This window comes from Cornus florida, unplaced genomic scaffold (genome assembly GCF_030987335.1).
Source record: "Cornus florida cultivar Cherokee Brave unplaced genomic scaffold, ASM3098733v1 CherokeeBrave_3.0.0_Hap2_Chr05, whole genome shotgun sequence".
Classification (NCBI taxonomy): Eukaryota; Viridiplantae; Streptophyta; class Magnoliopsida; order Cornales; family Cornaceae; genus Cornus; species Cornus florida.
Window position 1 is genome coordinate 45,863,591 of NW_026775575.1, and position 24,716 is coordinate 45,888,306.

The 24,716-nt window shown below is 38.0% G+C and overlaps 1 protein-coding gene across 1 annotated transcript; it reads right to left on the bottom strand.

The window, feature by feature from the left end:
- Positions 1 to 9,269: 9,269 nt before the first annotated feature.
- On the bottom strand, positions 9,270 to 10,340 carry LOC132309232 (uncharacterized). Its single transcript, XM_059807556.1, has one exon. It carries the CDS (start codon positions 10,338 to 10,340, stop codon positions 9,270 to 9,272), a length of 1,071 nt encoding a protein of 356 aa, XP_059663539.1.
- Positions 10,341 to 24,716: the final 14,376 nt, after the last annotated feature.

Below are 24,716 nucleotides of genomic sequence, written 5' to 3' on the forward strand. Positions count from 1 at the left end.
TTTGAATATTCAAATTTGAAATTTTAAACTCGAAGAACATATGTGTAAAGATATAAAATATATTGTTTGAAAAAGGAGAGTAGACAATTATTTTGGACAACCCAAAAAGAAAAAATGAACACTCTTTTTGGAATAGAAGGAGTACATATTATGAAATTATTATATTGTGTGGCTAACCCTATTATCTCATAAAATTCAAAATAAAATGATTTTTTAACTCATTAATTTAAAAAAATCCTGGATAATTAATTGGAATGTGCATCCATGCGATCAATCTCTTCATAATTTTACCATTTCTTTAGTCAAATTTATGCAGAGCTGAGGCGTTGATCCTCTCTTGTGGTTAGCCTGGATGTCTCCTACGCAGGAATTTGGTCCTGTTCGTCACGCAATGCTTTGGCGCACCGGATGAACAAGACTGGATCCAGAAGGGGATCCTCGTGCTCAGGGTTGCCACTGTTAGAAAACGTGCAAATTTTTAAAACTTTATGAGAGATTTGCAATCATAGATCTTGATTCATTACATGGAGACAAGTTTTATGCAAAGATAAATAAAAGATGATGCATAATTTAATAAACAGATTGAACACTCACATCAAAGGTCTGAGTAAACCTTTTGAACTTTCCTCTAAAGTGAATGTTCTCACTTATTGTAGATCCCTTTAGCAAGATCCTTTCTCCTTCTTTTTGATTATTATCTTCCCTTTAGGAATCACCAATATGCCTTGATGAATGACCTTGGAATCTAGGCTGGTAGTAGCCTCCTTTAGAAGAGAAACAAAACCCTAAAATCTAGAGAGAGAAAGTGTATTCCTTTTTCTTGTTCTCCAAGTCACCCCTAAAATATACATGAACTCATGTATATATAGGCAAAATAAAAATAAGAATAAGGAAACAATAAATCATTCTCCATCTCTAATTCAACTTTCTCAATCCTAACATGACTCCAATATCAACTTGGGCTATTGGTGAGAATCCTTTTGGACTTACTATTTTCTTGGCTCTTATAAATTAATAATTGGTCCGGTCCATTAAACCATGGACCCAATTCAATTAATTCATAAATTAATTTCTACTCCACTAAAGAAATTAATTGCACTCCAATTAAACAGTAAATAACCTCTAAGTCAATGTTGCACTTTAACCCCTCTATGCTTAATTATTTATCGGATAATTAAAGCCATCAATCCGACAACATAATTAATATAATTATTTTGTTACCTTTGATTATTTCCGGCTCGATCACAATAAAATATTTATTTGACAAAAAATAATAATTTATTAAATAAATATATATATAAAACATTTGTCTAAAACATACGAAGGCCTTCGAATTTAATTTGTGATCAACCATAATCAAAACAAAATAAATACAAATAGCACTGATGCAAATATTGAGAATATAGACCTCTAATTATTAATTACATAACTACCCAAAGTGTCGATCTAAGGATCCCGAGGTATCCGCCGAGCAAATCAAAGTAATTATTAATTAATAAAAGAGTCTATACTTCTCTCATGCTTGAGAGTCAAAAGCCATGACTGTGATAGAGAGCAATTGCATACGACAGCTCTCGCAATATATCTCAATCTATCGTGGACTCGGTTTAAGTCTTAACTAATTAAATGTCCATCCATAATTACCGACTTTAAACCATTTATGATTACTAATTTATATCATAGTATTAATTGCCATTACATACATATATAAATATATTTTGTAATCAAGCGGACACCATCAATTCCATAAAGAATCGAAAAAATAATACATTCCATTCACCAATTGTATAATGCTTTAATAATAATATCCAGACAAGAAACCATGACTTTTACAATCCAAAATTAGAATTTGCTATGCTAGGGCACACATATCCTAACAGCTCCCACTTGCACTTATAGCCAATTCAAATCACATCTAACTCCCATGTTCTCCATATGACGATCAAATATCTTGATCGGTAAAGCCTTTGTGAATGGATCAGCAAGGTTATGTTCCGATGCAATCTTGGCCACAAGTATATCTCCTCGCTTTACTATATCACGGACCACATGATATTTCCTCTGAATGTGTCTTGTTCCTTTATGAAATTTTGGGTCCTTGGTTTGGGCTATAGCTGCACTATTATCACAATGAAGCATCATAGGCCGATCTATATGCTCCATAACCTCCAGTTCAATTAGAAAGTTTCTCAACCAAACAGCTTCTTTTGCTGCCTCAGAGGCTGCAATGTATTCTGCTTCCATGGTTGAGTCAGCAGTACAACCCTGCTTGACACTCTTCCAACTAACTGCCCCTCCATTGAACTTAAACACATATCCAGATGTAGATCTCCTGGCATCTGGATCCGATTGAAAATCAGAATCCGTATATCCGACTGGAACCAGATCATCACCTCCATAAATGAGCATTAGATTCTTAGTTCTTCTAAGGTATTTTAAGATATTCTTCACAGCTGACCAATGATCAAGTCCAGGATTGGACTGATATCTACTGACAATCCCTACCGAGTAGCAGATGTCCGGTCTGGTACAGACCATGGCATACATGAGACTACCAACTGCCGAAGCATATGGTATCCGCCTCATTTGCTCAATTTCCTTATCAGTCTTGGGAGACTGGTCATTAGAAAGAGCCAACCCATGTCTAAATGGCAAAAACCCTTTCTTAGAGTTTTCCATTCCAAACCTGATCAGAACTTTGTCAATGTAAGACTCTTGAGACAAGCCTATTTTCTTTTTAACCCGATCTCGCATAAGCTTGATCCCAAGAATATAGCTTGCTTCTCCAAGATCTTTCATTTCAAATTTATTGAACAACCACCTTTTAACTGATGACAATGCTTCTACATCATTACCAATGAGCAAGATGTCATCAACATATAAAACAAGAATCATGATGACATTACCCTGTTTTTTCTTGTAAACGCAAGGTTCAAACACGTTTTGTTCAAAGCCAAATAATTTAACTGCCTGATCAAAACAAATGTTCCATGTGCGTGAAGCTTGCTTAAGTCCATAAATAGACCTATTCAACTTACATACACAGTCCTCACGACCTTTAACCACGAAACCATCTGGTTGCCTCATGTAGATGTCTTGTTCAAGATGGCCATTTAAAAATGCCGTCTTAACATCCATCTGCCATATTTCATAGTCATAATAAGCACTAATGGCCAAAAGAATGCGAATAGATTTAAGCATTGCAACTGGTGAGAATGTATCCTCATAATCAATACCTTCACGCTTAGTGAAGCCTTTGGCAACCAATCTAGCTTTGAATGTCTCAACATTCCCATCCATTCCTCTCTTTCGTTTGTAGATCCACTTGCAACCAATGGGCTGAACCCCACTAGGAAGTTCTACAACATCCCAGACTTTGTTAGAATACATCGATTCCAACTCTGATTTTATGGCATCTTTCCAACGATTCGCATCTATATCGGTCAACGCTTCCGCATAGCTTACTGGGTCCGACTCATGCTTATCGGGGACGGCCTCATAGACCTCACCCAAAAGTGTGAGTTTTTCGGGTTGGATGATAGTCCTCCCACTACGCCGAAGGACCGGTGCAGGAATCGATGTACTAGATGATGGTAATTCTACAGGGACTTCTTGTGTCTCATCGTTCTCAGTATTTATATTAGGTGTGTCCACAGGGGGTATATCTGACGTGCCAACCATCTCCTCTAACACTATCTGGCTACCAGGTTTGTGATTCATAATATAATCCTCCTCCAGGTAAACAGCATGAGTGCTGACAATAACCTTATTGTCCCTGGGATCATAAAATAATCCACCTCTAGTGCCCTTAGGATAGCCAACAAATAAGCATGCATCTGATCTTGCTTCCAACTTGTCTGCCTGTTTCTTTCGCACGTGTGCTGGACACCCCCATATATGCATGTGATTTAAACTAGGTTTATGTCCAAACCACAGCTCATATGGCGTTCCTGAAACAGCCTTGGATGGAACACAGTTCAAAATATACATCGCTGATTCTAAGGCTAATCCCCAAAATGATAGAGGTAATGTAGCAAAACTCATCATAGATCTAACCATGTTAAGTAAAGTTCTGTTTCTCCTTTCTGTTGAGGGCAGTCAGGTGCGGATAACTGGCGCACAATACCCTCATTGACCATATGATCCTTGAACTCCCCCAAGAGGTATTCACCTCCTCGATCAGATCGAAGTGTTTTGATAAGTTTACCTAATTTACGCTCCACTTCCGCCTGAAACTCACGAAATTTTTCATAAGCTTCTGACTTGTGTCGCATTAGGTAAATATATCCAAAACGTGAATAATCATCAATGAAAGTGATGAAGTACTCAAACCCTCCTCTCGCTTGGGTGTTCATGGGACCACACACGTCTGTGTGCACCAACTCTAATTGTTCTTTGGCTCTATCTCCTTTGGCTGAGTAAGTCCTTCGAGTCATCTTTCCTTCAATACAGGATTCACAAGTTGGCATAGGCTCCTCTGCCTCACTAGGTAATAAACCTTCTTTAACCAACCTTTGAATCCTATTTTGATTGATGTGACCCAATCGTAGATGCCAATGATACAATGAGTTTGGAGAAACTGCTTTTCTTTTAACATTCAATCTAGATGAAGTTGCATTTAATTCATAATTTTGCATTTGATATGAGCTAGGAGTTAAAACATATAGATTATCTTTCAATGCACCAGAAGTTATAACACAACCATTTAATTTAATTAAAACATTTTTTCCAAAAGTAAAAATATAATTTTTGCAAACCAACGAAGAAACTGAAATTAAATTGTGCCTAACATTTGGCGCATAAAGACAATCTTCTAAAATAAGACTCCTCCCACTGTCAAACTGCATATGAACCACTCCCACTGCTTTAGCTTCCACCTTGGCATTAGATCCCATATGCAAGTATATCTCTCCTTCATTGAGGCTTCTGGACTCCTGGAATCCCTGCAATGAATTGCAAACATGATTAGTGGCTCCAGAATCTATGCACCAGGAATCTATAGATTCAACCACATTACATGCCTCAACAATGAATATACCTTTTCCCTTGCCTTGTGTGCGAAGTATTGGGCAGTTAGGTTTCCAGTGACCCGGTTGACCGCAATGGAAGCAGTTTCCTTCGCCTTCAACCCGCACTTTCTTCTTTCCCTTATCCTTTTGGATTACTTTGTTTGGCACAACCACAGTTTTGGCACCATCCTTCTTCTTTTTCTTGCCCTTCCTCTTGGGCCTAGAAGTAGATGGTCCAGCAGACTGAGTGTAGTTGATAGATGCACCCTTGCTTTTGTTTATCCCTTCAAAGGTTACCAACTCATTCAATAGTTCAGCGAGTGTGTACTCAAGCTTATTCATGTAATAATTAACCCTAAAAGAGTTAAATGAGTCTGGCAATGAAGCGATAATCATGTCAACCTGAAGTTCACCATCCAAGTTGCATCCAAGGATCTCCAGTTCATTTAAAAAACCAATCATTTTTAAAGCATGTTCCCGAACTGAAGTACCTTAGACCATCTTAATGGTCATCAAATTTGTCATAGCATTTTGGCATGCACTCTTACCAATTTGCCCAAACATTTCCTTAAGGTTAAGCATAATGTCTGCAGAAGTGAGATATTGAAGATGTTGACTTTGGAGTACATTCGAGAGTGAAGCAAGAATGTAGCACCTAGTCATCTCATCTGCTTTATTCCATTTCTTAAAAACTTCATGCTCCTCAGGAGGATCCTCAGGCAAAGGTGGAGAAGGTCTAGGAGTAGTAAGCACATAATTCAACCCCTCATATGTGAGTACAATATCTAGTTGCCTTTTCCAATCGATATAATTAGGTCCAGTTAATCGATTTTCTTTTAGTATGTTTGCAAGTGGACTGAATGGACTAGTCATGATAAATCTGAAAATAAAAACATTCATACAATAAATAAAGTGAATAATAATAATCATGCAAGTATAAAACAATTAATTAATTGTGGGTCCCTTAACCACATTGCATGAAAAATCGGACAATCAATATGCCAATAACTTATCCGGTTGGCGGAATTCATTATTACTTATTGATGAGAATAACTCATTATTTCCATATCTCTTTAGACAATGCCTTATCTAAATATGAAATAATTCCCGATTAGATTTAGCCTTTCTAAAATCACCTAGTATAGACCACTCCGTTGGGGAGCTAATACTATTGATTTTAGATTGAGTGTATAACATAATTAATGCTCCAACGGAAAAGCAAATATTAAATATATTGCCATTAATAGCTTAGACTCTTTAAATCATGCGTAGGGCCTTATTTTTAAAGATCTAACTATAATGGTTATTTAATAAATATATTTTCGTGAGACAACCATTCTTGTAATTTAGACTCTTTAAATCATGCGTGGAGCCTTATTTTTAAAGATCTAATTATAATGGTTATAATTACAAAGGCCATGGGGTATTGTATAAAAAATCCCCGCTCCCACTCAATTTTTAATAATATAAAACTAGGGTTTTTAATTCATGATTTAATGCATGCAAAACGCCTTGATTTTAATCCAATTAAATTTAGAAAATATATGGATTTTAAATGATTCACTAATCTTTAATTTGAGGCAAAAAAAATAATTTTTAAAAATAATTTTTCTGTTTTCCAATAAATGCCCTCAAATTAATTAGCAATCTAATCCAATTTATCTTCATAATTTAATTAATATAAATCAAGCCATTTAATTAAAAATCATGGATCCAATGCATGAACAATTATAACAACTATTAAATTATTCCATGCATCAAATAATAGACAGAAGCAATATAAATGGCCAATGGATTCAGCTTTTAACATTTAAAAACTATTCTTGCTGTACGGGCATCTTTCAACTGTCTGTAAACACCCATAGGAAGCTTGTACGCGTCAGGAGAAGCAAAACACCGCTTGGAACGAGCCCGGAGGACCCCACACGCGCTGGCACGCGCCTAGGGCAAGCTGCACGCGCCCCCACGCGCTGGCACGCGCTTGGGGCGCGTGGAATGCACCCTCACGCGCTCCCACGCGCCTCCACGCGCCTTCCCGCGCGTGGAGTCTACCAACTCCTTGGCTGGCGCGTGAGATCCACGCGCCAGCTTGTCATTGACCAGCCCACTCCTGGCGCGTGTGGAACACGCGCCAGGCTCACCAAGCCACTGCCACACCTGATCCGGGCCACCTCCGACGCCTCTTCTCGCCGCCGGCGAAGCTCCGGCCACCGGAAAAACGTCGAAAAAAATTCAAAAAATCCGGAAAAATTCCAGAAAATTAAATTAAGCCTCAAAAAATTCCTGAAAAATTCGGAAAAATTCCAGAAAATTACTTAAGCATAATTTAACCCTTTCGGACCCTCTTGAAGCTTCATAGCATCCTTTGATGAATATTACATGGCTTTACTAAATACTTACAATTTGAAATACAATGGAAAAAATTAAATTACATCATTGAATTTTCAAACGGCTAAAACAAAGCCTTAATTACATTCATCCAAAAATAAAATTACATTCTATATACCTATAAGCTTCATCCATGGCCCAAACACACATCATCATCCATTCACAATTATATATACATCAACATGTATTAATATATATCAACATAATAAATCATACATCAACATATATCAATAATTTTATATATGTATATATAATTTGGATCCATGAATATGATTTTTATAAACACATGTTCTCTAGTAATGAATCAAACCTGGCTCTGATACCACTGTTAGAAAACGTGCAAATTTTTAAAACTTTATGAGGGATTTGCAATCATAGATTTTGATTCATTACATGGAGACAAGTTTTATGCAAAGATAAATAAAAGATGATGCATAATTCAATAAACAGATTGAATACTCACATCAAAGGTCTGAGTAAACCTTTTGAACTTTCCTCTAAAGTGAATGTTCTCACTTATTGTAGATCCCTTTAGCAAGATCCTTTCTCCTTCTTTTTGATTATTATCTTCCCTTTAGGAATCACCAATATGCCTTGATGAATGACCTTGGAATCTAGGCTGGTGGTAGCCTCCTTTAGAAGAGAAACAAAACCCTAAAATCTAGAGAGAGAAAGTGTATTCCTTTTTCTTGTTCTCCAAGTCACCCCTAAAATATACATGAACTCATGTATATATAGGCAAAATAAAAATAAGAATAAGGAAACAATAAATCATTCTCCATCTCTAATTCAACTTTCTCAATCCTAACATGACTCCAATATCAACTTGGGCTATTGGTGAGAATCCTTTTGGGCTTACTATTTTCTTGGCTCTTATAAATTAATAATTGGTCCGGTCCATTAAACCATGGACCCAATTCAATTAATTCATAAATTAATTTCTACTCCACTAAAAGAAATTAATTGCACTCCAATTAAATAGTAAATAACCTCTAAGTCAATGTTGCACTTTGACCCCTCTATGCTTAATTATTTATCGGATAATTAAAGCCATCAATCTGACAACATAATTAATATAATTATTTTGTTACCTTTGATTATTTCCGGCTCGATCACAATAAAATATTTATTTGACAAAAAATAATAATTTATTAAATAAATATATATATAAAACATTTGCCTAAAACATACGAAGGCCTTCGAATTTAATTTGTGATCAACCATAATCAAAACAAAATAAATACAAATAGCACTGATGCAAATATTGAGAATATAAACCTCTAATTATTAATTACATAACTACCCAAAGTGTCGATCTAAGGATCCCGAGGTATCCGCCGAGCAAATCAAAGTAATTATTAATTAATAAAAGAGTCTATACTTCTCTCATGCTTGAGAGTCAAAAGCCATGACTGTGATAGAGAGCAATTGCATACGACAGCTCTCGCAATATATCTCAATTTATCGTGGACTCGGTTTAAGTCTTAACTAATTAAATGTCCATCCATAATTACCGACTTTAAACCATTTATGATTACTAATTTATATCATAGTATTAATTGCCATTACATACATATATAAATATATTTTGTAATCAAGCGGACACCATCAATTCCATAAAGAATCGAAAAAATAATACATTCCATTCACCAATTGTATAATGCTTTAATAATAATATCCAGACAAGAAACCATGACTTTTACAATCCAAAATTAGAATTTGCTATGCTAGGGCACACATATCCTAACAGCCACGTCACTCACTAACTTGCGCGCACACACAATTAGACACCTTTTCGCAAGAGAAAGAACACTAGCAAAATTCTTAAATTTTCTGACAATGACAAAATAAATAGAGAGAATAAATTGTTCTTTAGAGGGAGATAGAACTAGACATTGATATCTCAGTGTGATCAAAATCATCATCATTTGAGTCCAAACCAATCTTCCCAAGCCTAAGAAGACTCCCTGTGGCCAAAATTGCTTTAGGGTTGATGTCATGCAAAGACCTTGCATAGAGACTCCTACATGCAGCACATGCAGCCTCATGTAGTTCCTTGCTTCCAGTGGGACCCATCATGCAGTGACCTAAAATTCTCAAAACTGGTTGCAAAAGCTCCCATGGCAGAGGTATCCTTCCCTCCTTCACCCCTTTATCCTTCTCATCCTTCTCGCCACCGAGTTCACTCACCTCGGACTCACCCATCTTGTCGTCTATACCATCCATATATATGTTTCCATCTTGACCAGCCCACACCTCACAGAACTGACAGAAATCTATCTTGGAATCTATTGGCATTTGAGATATCTTACTGTAATATAGCTCTAGGGCTACACCAACGATACGTGCCCTCCTGGTTGATCTTACTGTGCCATGAGGCTCCAAAGTCGGAGAAATCACCCCTAAATTCAGCTCCATCGAGCTGTTTTTGGTGGTGGTTTGTTTGGTTTCATGGTAGATGCTAGAGTGAGAGAGGTCAGGGATGTTGACAGTGATTGACTGGCCATTGCGAAAGGCGGTTTCGTGGGCATAAAGAGCCAAGAAAACAGCTTCAAACCCGGCGAGAGGCTTGCGCAATGCGACCCTGGAGAGGTATACGCCGGCAATGATGGGTAGGAATCTTAGGACGACGAGTTGGAGGGAAGTGTCGGAGGTTTGGAATGTGTCGTAGAGCCAGCGGCAGAGGTTGTTTTCGCCGGCACCGGAGTCGGGTTCGCGGAGGAGGGCTGAGATTTGGGATGCTACGTCGGGGTCATGGAGGAGGGAGAAAGCAGGGTTATCAGCGGACAAGAGAGGAGGGGGGATGGAAGTGAGGATGGGAGAGAGAGATTGGATGGCCCTTTCCGATTTGGTATATGAATCTGACCATGAGACGCGGCGGCTGTTCGTTTTGGGTTTGGTGGTGGTGGTGGTGGTTGGCTCAGTGGTGGTGTCGCTGGACATTGGGAGGGAGAGAGAGGAATTGAGATCTTTTCTGGGGGTGATGGAATGGAGAATATTTCAAAGAAGGTAAAAGGAGTGAATTATAGAAGGAGAGAATTGAGGAGGGAAAAGAGGATCATATAGCCTTAGTTGTCAATTGCAAGTATGCATTTTGTGCAACCTATATTGGGAAGAAAGTAATCCCCATCAATTACAATTATCAATCCCTCCCTCCAAAATAAGTGTGAGCTTCTCTTTTGTTTGTTCTAATTAAAATAATTATTCACTTTTCTTTTTTAAATAATATATTTCTCATCTTTTTATATATGTCATTAGAGTTTTAAATTTTAAATTTAAATATTAAAAAATTAGAAGAGCAATTTAGAAACTGGGAGTATATATATATATATATATATATATGTATGATTGGACCACTTTAATTGTTACTAGTGAATAGTTAAGTATTTTTTTAAAAAAAAAAAGTTAAGCATTGCTGCAATAGTTTATAATTGAATTTGGACCCACCAATTAATGTGACATTATTAGATAGTTCTAGACCATTGATATTTGGTGGTCCAGTTCAATTCAAACTCTTCAATTGAAAAGATAGACACACAAGAATGTATTATATATATTACAAAGAAATGTCAATAGTTTATAATTGAATTTGAACCAGCCAAATTGAAATTGTTAGATGGTTTCATTGACACTTAGTGAACTAGTTCAATTCAAACTCTTCTAGTAAAAAAAAATTATCCCACAAGAATGTACTAATATATTACCAAAAAAAAAAAAAAAAATGAAGTCAACATTAATTTTCATCGGATTAATTTACTAAGTGCATGTCAAATGGTTGGCCATCTAATAATTTCTCCCATTTAATAGCATTACGATTTGGACCCATCAATTAATATCCATTTATATCATTTTCCATTTATAGCCAGTGTGGTCAATCACAATTATATATGATTTTTGTCTTTTGAAAATTCAAGCAAATCTGATATTTGGTACAACAACTTAGAGAAATCATATACATTTTGAATGGGTTTCATGATAAAGTATCACGAATGAGGTGGCATGTGAGTTGGCAATCCGATGGACCAGCAATATACATCAAGAAACAAATTTATAGATGTGCATCATAAATGGTACTACAACGTTAAAATTTTCTCATCGTCAATGATTATTCTGGCTCGCTCTTGGAGGCACTACCACCACATCACTTTCCCTCTTCTATCTTACTTGCTATTTTTTATTTTTTTTTAACTCTCTCTCTTTGATCGACTTATTTTATATTTTTTTTTCCTCCCTAAATCATCTAGCTTACTTTTTATTTTTTGTCCCCTAACCATTCGACTTAGCTTTCTCTATCAAACTCTCTCTCTCAAACTATCAGATTGATGCATAAAACTTAAAAGGATGCCATGTTTCGTGTATTCTTTTTGGCACATAAACCCTAATTGAATCTTATGAAAATTTCATTTCTTAGAAACAAAGCCTCCGTCCTCGCTAATGAAAAATTCTAAATAGATGCTTGGGAGTTTGGAACAATCAATGCCCGTAATCTGTTGTTCGAAACTTATATATATATTCACACACACACACACAAATACAGTTACACAACCTAATCTCGCTATATCTTAAACATAATCCTAATTTGGGAGTAATAGGGCCAATTACAGATTCAGAGATTACGAAAGTTATTAATCAATCAAAAGTGTTATATTTATCACTCGCAGTATTGGTATTCCTACAAGCTTTATTCTCTCCTAAAAATTTATTTTAAAATTACACCGGACTGGAAACTCACATCACATGCCATACCATACATAATATTTTATTATAAAAATTATTCATGATATTTATCATTTTTCGAGGATACACGTGTATGAATGGTACAACGACAGTGTTTTAATTTGTTTTTATTGTCAAAATTTATTCTGGCATGCTCTTGTAGGCCCTACCCACCACATCAAAATTCTAGATATGCATCATGAATGATAATGTGACAATGTTTCGATTTTCCTACTATGAAAGTTTATTATGTCCCTTATTGTAGGCCCTACCCACCACATCATTTCTTTTCTTCCATCCTACTTACTTTAACAGATGCCTCGATAGCCTAGTGCATTTGGTGAATTTTGAAGTGTGGGGACTTTGACTGCTTTGTAAAAAAAAAAATCCTACTTAGTGTTTTTTTTTTTTTTACTCTCTCTTCCATGGACTTACGTTTTTTTTTTTCCTAAATCATATGGCATATTTTTTTTTTTTTGTTTTTCTCTATATCCCCCGGCTTAGCTTTCTCTATCAACTCTCTCTATCTCTCCCTCTCTCTCTCTCAAACAATCAAATTGATACACAAAACCTAAAGGATGTCGTGCTCCATGTAATCGTTGTGGTCGCATGAACCCTAATTTGAATCTCATATAAATTCCAATTCTCAGATACAAGTTGGAGTGGCAAAATGGGTCATGATCCACTAACCCGTTCATATCTGCCTGCTTTAAAATGAATATGAGTGTACCATGCATTTTAAAATATGGGTCAAAATGGGTGACTCATATTCAATACATTTTTATAGAGGGGTAAATAGGTTGAATATGGGTCACCCATTTTGACCTATATTTCACCCATTATATAAGAGACCCAGTTTCACAACCTCTATTTGACTCAAATTTACCTTTTTCTTTCTAAAATTCTCTCACACGACTCCAAATTCTCTCTTTCCCACTATCTCTCTTTAAGATTCCCTATACATTATAGACTTTTCATGTATATAATACTACGGTTTGAAAGAAACCTATATTTACATCTGCATTTCAAAGTAGGACGACTTGATTTATTCATTTAATTATTTATTCTATAAAAAGTTTAACCGATGAATTCATATAATATATATATATATATATATATATATATATATATATATAATATCTTACCTTCATGCATGTCTAGTCACAAAATAAAAAAATATAAATTTAAAGAATTTCCAAAATAAATTAGAGGATTTACAATTATCCATACATATGATCAAGAAGACTTTATTCAAATCATACTACACATGACATTTACTATTTTCTCAAGAATTATCGTTTAGCACTTAAGTTATTTTAACTTTTTCTTTTTAAGCACGCTTACTGTTTACTCCATTTTTTTGGCCCAATGGAAATGTGACATGTGGCAAGTTCCAATGAGCTTGCTACATTGGATCACCTTTTTTAAAAATCCAAAAAAGGTGGCATGATTTGAAGTTGTTGAAGACTAATTTGGTCCTACCAACCAATAAGGAGAAAATATGTGGCGAGTTCCAATGGAACTTACCACGCTGGAATGCAATTCTTATGAACCAATTGGTTTTTGACACATGGCGAGTTCTGTGGAACTTAACATAATATATCAATTCTTTTAAAGAATTGTTGTTATGGAAGGCTTATGGGTAAAATCATGTATTTATAAGTAATTAGAGGTTTTTTCCCAGTATGTGATTTACCAAAGTTGACTTAATCAAGGAAGTGGAATGTGGGGTTGAGGGTCTCCATGCTTTTAGGAGACTTTAACATTTATTTTGCTAAGTCAGACAAAAGGATACGTGGGAGGTTAACTTCTATAAATATATATACATATATATATATATATATATATATATATATATATATATATTTATTTATTTAACTAACCCATGATAGAATAACCGTTGTGAAGGAGAATTTTATGGTGCCATTGAGTACTGGATCCAAGAACGAACCATGGTGAAAGTTAAAATCAAGGAAGTATGCTATAACCACGATCCATGATGTACAATTGGTGAAAGAATGGAAAGTGACCACAACGCTATGAAGATTAGTATAGAAAGCTCAGGCTAAAATCCAGGAAATTGGTTTGCAAAAAGAAAAGAATCGGATATATATATATTCAGGAGATTATGGTGTTATGAATTCTGAAGGAAAATCTTAGAATGGAAGTTACCAAAGTTTGAGGGACGTGGGCAGTTATATTTCTGGTATATGTGATCCATGACTAGGAGGTTATACAGATCAGGCTATGATGCCATGACATAGAGGTTTTATAGAAAGAGAAGACTAGTAGAAGTTGTGGGACACCTGGCTAAACAAGGATACATCGGTTGAGAGTGGTGGAACTTTATAGTGAAACTACCATTAGCCGAAGTGGTTATTGAGGATAGTGGGTAACAAAGTTGAATAAATCGTGTCTGAAGAAGGAAGAGGTTTGCGACAGAGGAAGAAGAAATTGTAACTGCTAAATGATTGTGGGACACTTAGCTGTTTGAAGTTAATCCACGTGGAAGCTACTAAGGCTGCCACACATCAATTTACATGCATGGAGGGGCTTTATAAATAGAACACTTAGAGCTAGTTTGTAAATTCTGTTCAACACACACAACCAACAGCACTTCAATTTCTTTACATTTATGTAATACAATTTCAATATGGTTAATTCAAATCTTACATTTACTATTCCTACTTTCTAGCACTTTACTTTCCAGCCTTGCACTTTCAATACAGCTTTCCTTTCCACTAGCCATAGTTCAATCCGAAAGTCCTTTTCCAAGGCAAAAAGAACATTTGAAGGTGGTAATTCCAGTCCTTCATTCAATCGCCTGATTCCTACAATTTTTTACTGCATAGTTGTTTGGATATCCACTTTGGAACAACAGCAGTTCCTGGCACGCCTGACATTCACCCTCATTTTCTAATTAGAAAGGACCCCGGTTTTTAGGAGCCAAACATAATTGGCACGCTCGGCAGGACATCTAAACAGATTGTTCAATGGCCGGTGGAAGAAGGTAAGGCAAGTCTGTCCAAGACCCTGCCGAACTAGAAGAGATACAAGCCAGGGAACTTCAAGTGGAAAGTTCACAATTTGCACCTGATGAAAATGATATGGTGGAAAAATTTGCTCAAACAATGAGAAATGGACCCATCATGGACAACATTCGCATGATGGCAATGCAACAAGATAGGTTTATGCAAGACCAAGCTAGAGTCGCCCAAGACTTAGCCAGAGTTGCGCAAGACCAATCTAAGGCTAGTCAAGACCATGCAACAGCCGCTCTTGCTAACGAGCGGAAGTTAGAAGAAATAGTAGACCGAATCTCTTAAAGGTTCGAGTCTATATTGGAACGGATCCTTGGAAGCTCAAACCAAGGTTTGGCCTCTCGGCTGAACAACTCTGAAGGGTTTTAACAGTCGGCCTTTCAAGCTAGCAGGCCGACCACGTTTGTTGAAGGAAGTTCCTCTCAGCAACATGCAGGGCCGTTCCCTCCAACTCAGCAGCAGGTGCAGTCCCTTCCAATCACACATACTTACATTCCAGTTGCACCTATGACTGCTCTAGTGGCACAGATGACTGTTCCACAAGCTGCGCCCATGCTAACCATCCAGCAAGTTCAGAATTCTCCACTTGTAGCATTTCCACAGTAGACTTGGCATGATCAGCCTGCCCAACCATGGCCATACCATAACCCTCAAGCACAACATAATGTTTCACCTGTGAACATTCAGCCAGCCGCACCTGTTCCAGCAAGGCCACCCATGGTCATTCCTATGGCGGTTGGGGGGTAACCTTTTCTAAGGGAGCCATTTCTTGACCAAGGAGGAAGGAATTGTGGTAGGAACAACTATGCAGATGCCAACCCCTTGCTTATGGCAGGTGGGGGGCATCAAGTGGCCAATCAACCTCAAGGTTGGCTAGACAACAACCTTCCACAACCTATGGCGCTTAATAGAGGCAAATTTGCAGAATTCCTTCAATAGGAATTTGGCCTAACTCGAAGGGGTGGAAGGCCAACTTATAGAAAACCCTATCCAGAGTTCATTGATGAAGTTGAATTTCCAAGGAATTTCAGAATTCCAGAGTTTGCAACATTCAATGGAGAGGGTGAACAGTCAACCTTGGAACATATCAGTCGGTTCACTGTCCAATGTGGAAAAGCAGCAGCCAATCCATGGCTGAAGGTACACTTGTTTCCAAACATACTGACTGGATATGCTTTCAGGTGGTATTCTAACTTGCCAGCCAACTCCATTAAAAGTTGGCAGCAATTTAAGGATTTATTCCATACTCAGTTCTATAGAGCTGAGCTTGAAGTGTCCATGGTAGACCTTTCCAGATTTCATTAACTACCTGGAGAGTCGGTGATGAGTTTCCTTTCTAGATTCAGGCGGGCCAAGTTCAAATGTAATTTGTCTTTGTTGCAGGAAGAATATATGAAGATGGCTGTGAACGGCCTAGAATTTGAACTTCGTAAAAATTTTGAAGGTGTACAACTTCATGACTTGTTTGACTTGGCCGGTAGAGTGGCTAAGTATGAAGAGCTCCTTCGTGAGGAGCAAGTGATCGGTTGGTCAATTAACATCAACCTTCGCAATAGCACGAATCATTGTAAAATAGGGCTATTGGTCGGGTAAGTCGAACCACAGGGACTACGCTAGTCTAATACAACCTAAATGTCTAGAATCATTCTTAGAATGATGAAGGGTGTATAGAGGTTTTGTTGGATGTCACTTAAGCTAGGAAATTAAAAGTGCATAAAACAATAAATTGCAAGAATTCAAGGGAGTGAAGTACAAGTAAAGAAGGCTAGAGAAATGAATCCACCTCCATCCCTATACACATGCTAGGTTAAGATTAATTTAAGGGGAAAAACAACATATATGATAGTCATGATACATAACAATACTAGGTTGCTATAATATCCTTAAGAAGTTCATTTAATTAGAAAGGCAAGAATAAACCATCAAAGGTTCACATGATCAACTACCTAAACTAAAATGTAGCTTAGAACATGCTTACTAAGCCAAGGATTATCAAGCCCTAATTTAAATGGTGAATGCACATAAAGCTAAGAATCAAGTATAGCCCATCAAAGGGAAACCCTAAGCCATGAACTATCTAGGTTCTCCAACTCCATGCCATTAAAACCATTCCATGATCTAACTTCCATTGTCACCATGGAAGTGCAAGCAATATGATTAAGAAAGGCAACCATCCAAGACAAGATGAATAACTCACAATAATCATTTAAAACATTCAACATTCATTACAACAAAAATGAGGCTCTTGACCATGGAAAGACTATCAAAAATACATTGTAATCCCCAAAAATAAACTATACTAACACATGCTTACAAGGGAGGGGTTTCATCACCTCCCTAGATGAGGTTTAGTTACCCATTGGTGAGCTAGAAGAAGGAAGAAGCATCATCCTCATCTCCATTTTCGAGCTCCTACTGTAGCACTCAAGAACACCCTCTCCTTGCTCTCTTCTCTCCCCTTTTCTCTTGCTCAAGATAAAGCTTAATGATATATGTGGCCTTTGGGTAGCCTTTTATGCTCCAACCATACCCTCTCTCCTCCAAGGGACACCTCCAACCACTTCATAAAGGGGGAAGATGGAATTGAGGAAACCAATGTGCAAGTGGGCTGAAATGAGCCATTTCCGAAGGGCATTCTGCCTGATTTTCGAGCGCACGCTTGGTGACTTCGAGCACTCTAACTTAGTGCAATGTGCAACATGCTCCTCTTGCTCAGTGCTGACCTATTTTGGGAAAACTGCTATAACTTTGTGCCCCGAACTCTGAATGACGATCTGTTTGAAGCTTTGGAGAGCTGATTCAGTGTTTTAAAAACTTCATGTTTTGATGAAGACCCAAATCTCAAGTCTGGTTGGTCGAAAATGGGGAGAAAGGCAGTACATCAGTGCTGCCAGGCAGTTTTGCGCACCTCTGTTGTGAAGATCATAACTCTCTGCTCCGAACTCCGAATGATGAACCACTTGAAGATTTGGAAAGCTGATTCAGAGCTCTAAATCTTTCATGTTATGAGAGAAGTCCAGTTCTCGAGTTTGGAAGGTCAAAATGGCAAGCAAAGACCAGGCTCTACTGCTGCCAGAATTCAGCATTGGCACCCTTTTGTTGCTCAAGACTCCACAAGGCCTTATTCTTGTTCCATTTTGGCCAATGAACCTGAAAATGCATAAAACATAGAATTGGAGTTAATCTACATAAAATAATTAATAACTGGACTTTGTTAATGTAATTTAGGGCGCTTGAATATACATTATTCGGCGCTCATCAGCAAGACCGGAAGAGCTCTTCCAAGGGCACTTACTATCGTGATCCTAATTATGAGGTGTATACCACTGAAACTGAAGAGGAGTTTGAAGTAAATGTAGCCGAGCTCAGCATAAAAAAGGCCTATACTTGTGAGGCCTTGACAAAACCAAAGTCAGCCACGGCCAACTTGTAGGCCGCCTCTGGTTCCAAGTGAAAGGGGGTAGACCCTTCTAGAAGTTACTCTTTTGACATCTCTAAGCCGAGCAAATTTTTGATTTGCTCATGGCTGACAAGCAACTGATTTTCACAACAGGCCACAAGATGCCATCGGCCTCAGAAATGGCTGAGAAAGAGTATTGCAAATTTCACAATTCATGGAGGTATTCCACTAATAATTGTGTGATTTTCCGTAACATAGTGCAAAAAGGCGATTGAAGATGGAAGGTTGAAGTTTTCAGAAAAAATAAAAGTTATGGGTGTTGATAAAAATCCTTTCCCCAAGGTTATTGCCACAAGTGTTACTTCCCTTACCGTGAAACATCCTGAGAAGAAGGTGGACTTGGCAGATTCAAGAGCTAGTGGAAAACTTGAAAGTCCTGAAGCTGCAACATCCTTGGAGAAAAAGGTAGTTGAGTTGGAAAGGCAACTCCGTGAGGGTCAAATAGCCTTAATCAAGCAAGGTTGTTGCCCCAAGTGTAAGATTCAGAATGAAGGTTGTCATAGAAATATTTTAGAGGAGAATCTGTTCAATGATGACCGAGACCAAAAAAGGAAGGTCTATGATCGGCTGACTTTCAAAAAGATAGAAAACACAGTTACTGTAACTATTCCAGAGAAGGAAAGCCGGATCTATCCAAAAAGAAGGGCATCAAAAAGGAGATTAGAATTCCTTCCAAGGAGTTTGGAAAGGAATAGAATTTCCTATTAGGTAGGGCTTCGTCCTAGCAGAAAGTTTGAAAGTAGCAGATGGCAAGACAGAGGTTCTAAAGGTAACAAGCATTCCAGGCCAAAAATGGCCTCGGAGGCATGGGTAATAAGGGGGAGTGAGCATTTCCGAACAAGAATGGTTAGCCCTCCTACCTTGCAAGATGAGGGGTGGAGAAGGCTTGATCATCCCAAGTTTTCCATTCATGATGACTCTTATATGACCCGTACACAAAAGCGAAGGCAGCAAAGGAAGAGGGCTGATAGAAGGAAATTATGGGAGAAAGACCATGGTTGGACTAATTGGTCAAAGAAGACTACTAAGCTATCAGACTTGTCTGAACTTCCAGCTAAAGGAGGGGTTAGAGATCCTGATGATTTATTGGATTTGGTTTCAGAGGTTGGAAATTCCTTGACTACAGACAATCCTCCTACAAAAGATAGAACAGATTTGGAAATTCCCAACAGTTCCAGCAGCAGTAAGAAAATCTGTTTTGGGAGTTTTCCAGGTGAATTTACTTGCAATATTGTAGTGGTTCTTCCGTTATTTTTTGAGCCATAGCCAAATTAGACTAATTCAATGGAAAGAGATGTAGTAGATACAAGTCCTCCCATGGAAAGCCTTGGACAGTCTAGTTCTGGGCCAACCATTATAAAACCAAATAATGGTATTCATATAGAAGAGGTCTTTGAAGATGAAGCTGAGCATCTCCAAAAATTAAAGGGAGTTGTGATTAAAGAGAACAGCCCCACAAGGTCAAAGAAAATTGTGTTAGAAAAGCCACCATATGGTATGACTCAGCAGCTCAAACCTTTGTATATCAAGGTACTAGTGGAAGGAAGGCCCTTAGCAAGAGTTCTGGTGGACAATGGTTTGGTATTGAATGTTGTTCCAGTCAATGTTATGCGCATACTTGGAAAGTCTCCTGAAGATATCATTCCAACTGATGTATCCATTAGTGGATTCACGGGAGGAATAGTGAACACGCAAGGCATTCTACCTTTGGAATTAACGGTGGGAGATAGAACGTCCATCACAGCTTTCTTTGTTATTGAATCTACAGCGGCCTATAACTTGCTTTTGGGCCGCGAATGGATTCACCCAAAATTTTCCATTCCATCTTCACTCCATCAAATGCTAATATTTTGGGATGGAGATGAGGTAAAAGTGGTGGAAGCTGATAGCCGGCCATTTATGGTAAGGGTTTACCATGCAGATGCTGAGCTGTATAGTGAAGAATTCGTTCCAATCAGATTTATTGGAAAGGAAGGCAAGGGCTGCCAAGGAAGGCCACCATGAGAAGAACTCTTACAGAAGAAGATGTAAGGGAGCTTTTCCAAGAAACACTAAGGCCAACAATTTTACCCAAGGCCGGTGTTCAGCACTACATTTTAAACAAAAGTTTTTATGGAAGAGAAACCTAAAGAAGATAGAGTGTTTGGCTAGGCGGTTAATTGTTGCCTTGCCAGGTTGAAAGCATATCTAGCCAAACTACGGCTGGAAAGGGCTACTGTTGATGGTACTTCATTTTCAACCAATGCTTTGGAGGTTATGGAAGATACCAAAGACAAGCTAGATGTTATCCAGCTGATAGACTTGAAGGCAGCGCCAATTAAGTTAGACGATCTTAAGGCCGAAGTGTAAGATCCATTTTTGGAAGTTAACCTTGGAACGGAGCAAGACCCTCGGCCTACCTACATTAGTAAGCTTCTGGAACCAAACTTTAGAGAAGAATTAATTTCCTTACTTCATGAGTAAAAAGATTGCTTTGCATAGACGTATGAGGAAATGCCTGGACTTTCCAGAGAGTTGGTAGAACATAAGCTGCCAATCAAGGAAGGTTTCAAGCCTTTCAAGCAGCCTCTAAGAAGGATGTCCCAAGAAGTGGTTCTAAAGGTCAAAGAAGAGATAGAAAGGTTACACAAGGCTGGTTTTATAAGAACCGCCAGGTATGTAGACTAGATTTCCAACATAGTTCCAGTTGTTAAGAAAAATGGTAAGCTAAGGGTATGTGTGGATTTTTGGAATATCAATCTTGTAACTCCAAAAGATGAATACCCCATACCTATTGCTGACCAATTAGTAGATTCTGCTGCCAAGAATGAAATTCTTTCTTTCATGGATGGGCATTCCGGGTATAACCAGATTTATATTGCGGAAGAAGACATTGCCAAGACAGCTTTCAGATGTCCAGGATCCATTAGAACCTTTGAATAGGTTGTCATGCCATTTGGATTGAAGAATGCCGGAGCAACATATCAAAGGGCCATGAATGCCATTTTCCATGACATGATTGGCCTTTTCTTGGAAGTCTACATTGAAGGTGTAGTCATCAAATCCTCGGCCAAGGATCAACATCTCCATAACTTAAAGATGGCTTTTGAAAGAATGAGGCAGCACAAGTTAAAGATAAATCCTTTGAAGTGTGCCTTTGGGGTTTCAGCTGGAAACTTCCTGGGTTTTCTAGTCCATCAAAAAGGTATTGAAGTGGACCAAAATAAAGCAAAGACAATTATTAAAGCAAAGTCACCGGCCACTAAGAAAGAAGTACAAAGATTTTTTGGCCAGGTTGGATATTTGAGGAGATTCATTGCCAACCATGCTGGAAAGACTCATGCTTTCTCCCCATTGTTGAAATTGAAAGGTGCTGAGGAGTTTAAGTGGACGGAATAACATCAGCAAGCCTTTGAAGGTTTGAAAAACTACTTGGCCAACCCTCCAGTGATGATGCCTTTAATAAAAAAGCGGCCTCTAAGATTATACTTATCGGCCGTCGATGAACTATTGGAACTCTTCTAGCTCAAAACAATGAATGGGGAAAGGAGCAAGCCATTTATTATCTAAGTAGGGTGCTCACTCCAATGGAATGTAGGTATACTTCCATTGAAAAGTTGTGCCTTTCCTTACATTATGCGGCTATGAAGTTAAGAACCTATATGTTGCCAGTGGCCGTATATATCATTTCTCAAACAGATTTGATTAAGTATATGCTTTCAAGGCCTTTGATCACTGGACGTATTGGAAAGTGGTCATTGGCCTTAATAGAGTTTTCCTTCAAGTATATTTCATAAAAGGCAGTTAAAGGAAGGGCGATGGCAGAATTTCTAGCGAACCATCCTTCCACCGAGATTGATTCAGAAATATGTGACGAGGTGGATAATCTCTACCTTGATTATACAGCTTGAAGTCTCATGTTTGATGGATCAAGCACTTATGATGGAGGAGGAGCTAGAATAGTCATCATTTCACCAAAGGGGAGAAAACCCATATTTTCTTTCTTCTTGGATTTCAAGTGTATAAATAACCAAGCTGAGTATGAGGCGCTAATTATTGGGTTGGAAATCCTATTGGAGCTAACAGTGGAGAAGGTCCAGATTATTGGAGATTCAAATTTGATATTCAGCTAACTTTCTGAAGAATATAGGTGTCTTAATTGGCATTTGAGGCCTTTCCATTCTTTGGCCTTGGAATTACTTTACCAGTTTGATGACTTCCAACTCAAATATTGGCCAAGACATTTGAATACAGAGGCTGATGATTTGGCACAGCTAGCTTCCAGAGTGAAGGTCCCACTGGGTGTAGAAGAAACTTTGATCACAATTAAAAGAAAGACTCTCCCTTCTATAGAGTCACGGTATAAGATGGCAGGTCGTTTCCAAGCTGATGAGCCAGAAAGGATCAAACCTACCAAGAAAACATGGGAGATTTTCAATGTTGATATAGATGGCTTAGACTTGGAAGATTGGAGAACACTAATCATCCATTTCTTGCAGGAGCCTAGTACCAATGTGCACAAAAGAATTCAGCTTTTGGCACCTTATTATATCTTGATCAATGGAGATCTATACAGGAAAAGTAAAGAAGATGGGCTTTTGCTAAGATGTCTTGGCAGGAGTGAGTCCATAAGAGTGATGGCAGAATCATACCTTGGAATATGCGGAGCACATCAAGCTGGGATCAAAATGAGGTGGCTTTTGAGAAGATATGGTTACTACTGGAAGGGTATACTAAAAGATTGCATAGAGTTTGCAAAGACTTGTACTGCATGTCAGGAACTTGGCCCGGTCCAAAGAGTTCTAGCTATCAACATGCAGCCAGTAGTAAAAATATGGCCATTCAGAGGGTGGGCCTTGGACTTTATTGGAAAGTTAACACCACCATCTACAGATAGACATACTCATATTATGGTAGCAATGGACTATTTTACAAAATGGGTGGAGGCTATTCCATTAAAGACCTCTGAGCAGCTAACAGTGATTGATTTTATCAGGAAGCACATTATTTATAGGTTTGGAATTCCAGAGACTATCACCACTGACAGAGGACTTTCCTTTGTTGGAAATAAAGTTCTTGATTATTGTGCTGAGTGTGGCATCTAAGTGATCAGTTCTACTCCATATTTCGCCCAATCAAATAGATAGGCTGAGGTTTCCAACAAAGTAATTCTCAATATCCTTGAAAAGATGATTGAGAATCATCCAAGGGAGTGGCATCACTTACTTTCGAAGGCTCTTTGGGCTTATAGGAATTCAAAAAGATCAAGTACTAGCATCACACCATATATGCTCAAATATGGATATGATGCCGTTCTTCCAATGGAAATGACCATAAGATCTGCAAGAGTGGCTTTTCAGAACAAGCTTACTCCGACAGATTACAACCATGCCATATTGGTGGAATTAGAAGACCTAAATGAAGTCCGTCTTAATGCCTTCGACCATATTATTGCTCAAAAGAAGAAAGTCATGTAGGCGTACAACAAGAAGGTTAAGGCAAAAACATTTGTTGAAGGAGACTTGGTATGGCAAGTCAGATTTCCACCGGGAGTCAAAGATAAGGAATATGGAAAGTGGACCCCAAATTGGAAGGGTCCTTACTTGGTGGAATGAGTCCTTGGGAAAAGGGGCTTATAGATTAATGGACATAGATGGAGAATCCCACAAGCATCCTGTGAATGTTGTGTACTTGAAAGAGTATCGTCCTTCCATCTATAAAAGCTAGAAATCCACAATCATTCAACAAGCCACGTAGTCTGGCTGGTACCCTCCTTTCCAAGTAAGCTGGAAAGCTGGAAAGGAATCTCAATGGCCATACTCTGGCCATTTATATAGCTAAGTCAGAATGTATGAAGGGAATCACTTAAAGAAGAAAAGCTAAGTACTTGAAAGGGTACATTGGCTAGGGCCGTGGAGAATATTCAGTTAAATATTTCTAAGAACAGATGATTTTCCAAGTATGGAGTTTCTTTTTTCGTTGAGAAAGAAGCTGCATTTCATGGTCCAGGTTTTACCTATCTTGGAAATAATTGACATTGCTGTATATAAATGTTGTTTCCATGTTAGCAAGTTCTTTTATTTCTTCTGAATTCCTTTGTTTTGGAAAGTCACTTGGTGATAG